This window comes from Magnolia sinica, chromosome 4 (assembly GCF_029962835.1).
Source record: "Magnolia sinica isolate HGM2019 chromosome 4, MsV1, whole genome shotgun sequence".
Classification (NCBI taxonomy): Eukaryota; Viridiplantae; Streptophyta; class Magnoliopsida; order Magnoliales; family Magnoliaceae; genus Magnolia; species Magnolia sinica.
The window spans coordinates 42773975-42779015 of NC_080576.1; the positions used below are offsets into that span (position 1 = coordinate 42773975).

Sequence of the window (5041 nt, forward strand, 5' to 3'; positions counted from 1 at the left end):
TATTCTACAGACATCGGAGAATATGGACCCTACCGTTAACACAAGGATCGACTTTCCGCAGCAATACGCAGACGACAGCAAGATCGGAACGAACTGAGCACAGCTGCGTGTTGGACGCATGAATCGGGGATCAGGAACCTGATCCTAACCGTCCAAAATCTTGCAACACGAGTCCCAACTTCGTCCAGGGAGTCAGATGTGAAGATCCAGTCGGCCCGTCAACAAAAACCAATCGTACACACGTCAACGTCCCCCAGTTCTTACTGCAATAAAAACAGAGCTGCGTAGAAAATCATCCTGATTCCTAAACCTCGTCTGACATTCGGAGAAAAAGAGAGAGAGAGAGAGAGAGAGAGAGAGAGAGAGAGAGAGAGAGAGAGAGAGAAGCTGCCACACGTGAAACCAATTGTCAAGTGCCTATTCTAAATCTAGGTTAGAGCAATTCAACAAACTGGTAGGTCTTTTCTTCTTCTTTCCCTTCTATCTTTCCTATTTCCAGCAACAATGGTGTGAAAGTTGCTTAGAGCTAACGTTATCTTAAACCTAGACGTTAATCCTAACTGTTTACAACATGTGAATTAGGATAAAGTTTGACCACTAGGTGTGTCTTTGGACATTTAACTTTTAGTAATAGTCGATTAGATGACCAAAGGTGAGGGTTCTATCCTTTAGGCTTACTCTAATTTAAGTTGATAATTGAATTCTGCCTTTTCCTATCTTCATGAATTTGAATTCGTCTTTACATGTATCTCATCTGGACTTTACACATCACTTTGAATCTTCCATGCTATTATATGTTTCACATCAATTATTAGCCTAGTTCGTGCCTTTTACGATATGAATTATCCTGTAATGTCATGTTTATATGTTCTCTAGGAACTATCCTATCAAATGATTTATTGGCCCCTTTGGGATTATGACATGATGTCAAACACAAGAGAATTCCTCTAAATTTATGTGAGGCCATGGATGCAAGCCTTGCCCCTGCCTCATCAATTATTTGAGTTGGCTCTGCCACTCCTCTTTATATTTGAGTTGGCTATGTCACTCGTCTCTTTAGTTGAGTTGGCTCTGCCACTCTTCTTTTGTTGAGTTGACCATTGTCACTCTTCTTATATTGGCCTTGTGTCGTCTATCTTTAAGGCACGAGCATGTGTCCTGTTATTCCAGAACCTTCATGATATAGTTTTATTATTGATGATTCAGCTATAATCTCTGTAATGTGCAAATGATGTGTTAGGAAATATCACGACTAGTGATTCGATTATCTTATCGTGGACGTAATGCATTACGAGTAGCGGCCCTCTTGGTCGGCACGTAACTCCGTGGGTTGGCTGGCGTGGTGCACAATCGATGTATGTAAATCGGTATACATGTTACATCAACTTTTCAGGATTGGATGTCGCAAATAGTCACTCCATGAACACTTCGTGTTACGTAAATCCCCCAACCGCGTGCTGTGTTGCCTTGAGATGTTTGCATAAATCCATGTTGGTGTTGGCCATGCCGGCGAACATCCGTAGTTATGGGATGCGGGTCGAGCTGGGTTTCATATGAATTATATTTCGCATTGTGACGATCACTATGTATGATGAGCTGCACACACTATGCTAGGCATTGCACCTCATGTAAGTGGATAGTGCATACCGATATCTCATGTATTAGTGGAGTATGAGACGTATCATTACGTTATTTTCTTGTCATGAATCTTTTGAATTATTGTTAATCTTAAAGGATGACCATCACTATGAGTAGGGCATTGACCCTCTCCCAACCGTATAGATGATGCAAGTGACAAACAGATGGAAGAACTTAAGGATCACCAACTTGAGGAAGAACACGACGAATAAAGTAAAGAATAGAAATTTAGTTTTACTTACGTTTCTACTATTCGTGGAATTTATGTTGTGCTCCCATTATGAGAGCCTTGACAATTTAATTATTTTCTTTTAGGATAAGGAAGACAGTTAATATCATTCTTATGGCTGGTTTCCATCTAAAGTGTAATTGAATGTGATGTCGATAGGAGAAAATCTCAGGGCAAGTCCTTGGGACATTCTCACTTTACAATATTAACACCTGGTTTCCTCGAGCACGAGTACATACTTTGGACGTGAAAATTCGGGAGGTTACAGTTGGTATTAGAGCCCAAGAATGAGATTAACTAGGCCTAAGGGGATGGACCATCATAAGATGTCTAAGAAAGGATCGTGAATTAAACACATGTATGAAAATTTGATCCGCCAAGGAATTATGTAGCTAAGGAAAAAAAAACCACATTTAGGTTCCCCATAAGAAAGATGAGAAATTAAGCAACTATAGACTCTAGGACCCCCATAATAAATCTAGGGAATCGCAAATAAAACTAACCTAGACTAAGGGGCACCCTGAGGTAGAGACACAACCAAGCAAGACATATTCTTCGTGCCTTAAGGGACTCTTGGACAATGTTCATAACTCTAACATATTTTCCCATCCACAGGAGACATGGCGCCTAAGAAGAAGACTACCAAATCCAACTCCCTACCTCTAATGCATACAAGACAGGGAGACATCCCTCAGGAAGCAGCCATGAGGGAGTTCATGCCCTAGCTGTCAGCAACCCACCGAGGGGCCACACTCCCAGGGCCACCCCTAGGGCAGGTACCGCCAGATACCCAAGCATGGGCACCATTTTACTCCATCCTGGGACAGATAGAGACGTTTATGGAAAGGACCCAGCGGATCATGGACAGACTACAACAACAGGCTGACAACAACTCCCCAAGAGCCACAACATCTCTGTCTTTGCCTACTCACGCCCTGTAACAACCCCCCCTCGCACCGAGCGGCACGACGAAACCTTCATGTTAGAAAATTCTTAAAGTTAAGGCCCCCAGTGTTCTTAGCTACACCAAACCCAGAGATGGCCGAACATTGGGTAAAGCAGACCAACAGAATACTAAGAACCATGGGATGCCCGAACCACCTCAAAGTTTCTTTAGCTACATTTAAGTTCGAAGGAGAGGCAGTCAATTGGTGGGAGACAACAGAAAGGGCAATCCCTGAGGACCGTGCCTGGCACTGGGAAGACTTCGAGAGGAGGTTCTTTGAGAAGTACTTTCCAAGATCATACCGAGACGAAAAGATGTCTGAGTTCCTGAAGCTCACTCAAGGCGAGATGACTATCGCGCAGTAAGAGGCTAAGTTCACTGAATTATCGCGCTATGCGCCGAAATTAGTCGAAGATGAAGACTTTAAAATCAAGCGATTTAAAGATGGTCTTCGACCCTCAATCCACTCCAAGATATGCTACTTAAATCTGGAAAGCTATGCCGACGCAATCGACAAGGCAACTCGAGCCGAAAATGACGACGATCGTAAATCATGGGCCAGGTTACAGCAACATGAGGCCGAGAAGAGGCTCAGAACAAACCCTGTGATGCCACCAATATCGGACAAAAGACTGAGGATTGCCTCGCAACAAGCTGGAACCACCGAAGACAAGAAGTCACGAGACAGTCGCCCAAGATGCAGCTACTGCCAGAAGTTGGGACACGATATAAAGAACTGCTATAAGAAAATGAGGGATGAAGGGTGCCCTGTTCCATCGCAGAAGCAACCGTTTGGCCCAAGCGCACCTCAAAAATCCCAAGGGCGTCTGTACGCCATGAGGTCACCAGAAGACGCAGACACTACCTCAGGACTAATAGAAGGTACGGCTACTATCCAAGACATCCCCATTGTACTTTTATTTGATTGCGGAGCTACCATGTCTTTTATCTCAAGTTCAATAGTAGAACGGTTAAATTTGGAATTAAAGCGCACAAAGGAGACAATTATTATGGCGTTGTCTTTAGGGAAGGTAGTGGAATTAAGCAAATATTGCGAAAACTGCCCCATCACTATCGCAGGCCTCGTAATACCTGTTAACCTAGTGATAACAAACATGAAATGCTTTGACGTGATCCTTGGGATGGACTGGATGGACGAAACTAGGGCAACCATAGAGATTAGGGCCAGAAGGATCACCTTCACCGCAGCAGGGCGATCCCCCATCACAATACAAGGAAGAAAGAGGGAGGCGCCCTTAAAACGAATAATGAGCTTGGAAGAAGTATTCGTGGAACAAATTCCAGTGGTCAGAGAATTCACCAGGGTATTCCAGGAGATACCTGGACTGCCTCCCGGGAGGGAAGTAGACTTCGGTATCGACCTAATGCCTGGAACAGCCCCAATTGCCCTAGCCGCCTTTCGTATGACACCGGTCGAATTGGCAGAACTTAAGAAGCAGTTAGAGGAGCTCTTGAATCATGGGTTTATTCGACCAAGTGTTTCTCCTTGGGGCGCACTAGTGCTATTCGTCAAGAAGAAAGACGGATCCCTGAGATTGTGCATTGACTATCATCACATAAATCATCAACAGTGAAGAACAAGTATCCTCTCCCCCGTATCGACGACCTATTCGACCAACTAAAGGGAGCTCAATTCTTTTCAAAGATTGATCTAAGATCGGGGTACCATCAATTGAGAATTAAGGACGAGGATATACATAAGACCGCATTTAGAATAAGGTACGGACATTTCAAATTTCTGGCAATGCCCTTCGGTCTCACGAATGCCCCAGCCATTTTTATGGATCTCATGAACCGTATTTTCAGACTGTTCCTCAACCAATTCGTCATAGTCTTCATCGATGACATCTTAATCTACTCACGAAGTAAAGAAGAACACGAGGTTCACTTATGAAAGGTCCTGAACTTGCTGAAGGAAAATCAACTATATGCTAAACTCTCGAAATGTGAGTTCTGGAAGGAAGAAGTCAGATTCCTAGGACACGTGATGAATCGTCAAGGCATCGCAATAGACCCGGCCAAGATGGAGGCTGTTCTCCAATGGGCCAGACCGGATACCATCACCGAGATTAGAAGTTTTCTGGGGTTAGCAGGGTACTATCGGCAATTCATCAAGGAGTTTTCCAAAATAGCCCGGCCACTAACCAATCTAACAAAGAAAAATGTATGTTTCCAATGGGATGGGAAAGCTGAAGAAGCCTTCCAAG

At 43.8% G+C, this 5041-nt stretch overlaps 1 protein-coding gene across 1 annotated transcript; it reads left to right on the forward strand.

Moving 5' to 3' along the window:
* Positions 1–2905: 2905 nt before the first annotated feature.
* On the forward strand, positions 2906–4408 carry LOC131244133 (uncharacterized). Its single transcript, XM_058243787.1, has 2 exons — positions 2906–3174; positions 3310–4408. The coding sequence occupies exons 1-2, from the start codon at positions 2906–2908 to the stop codon at positions 4406–4408; spliced, it is 1368 nt and encodes a 455-aa protein (XP_058099770.1).
* Positions 4409–5041: the final 633 nt, after the last annotated feature.

What these genes read in the sequence shown, in the direction of transcription:
- LOC131244133 (XM_058243787.1), top strand. Translation starts at nt 2,906, where the DNA reads ATGGCCGAACATTGGGTAAAGCAGACCAACAGAATACTAAGAACCATG. An exon ending in GGCGAGATGACTATCGCGCA is followed by an intron (nt 3,175 to 3,309) that starts GTAAGAGGCTAA and finishes AAATCTGGAAAG; the next exon opens with CTATGCCGACGCAATCGACA.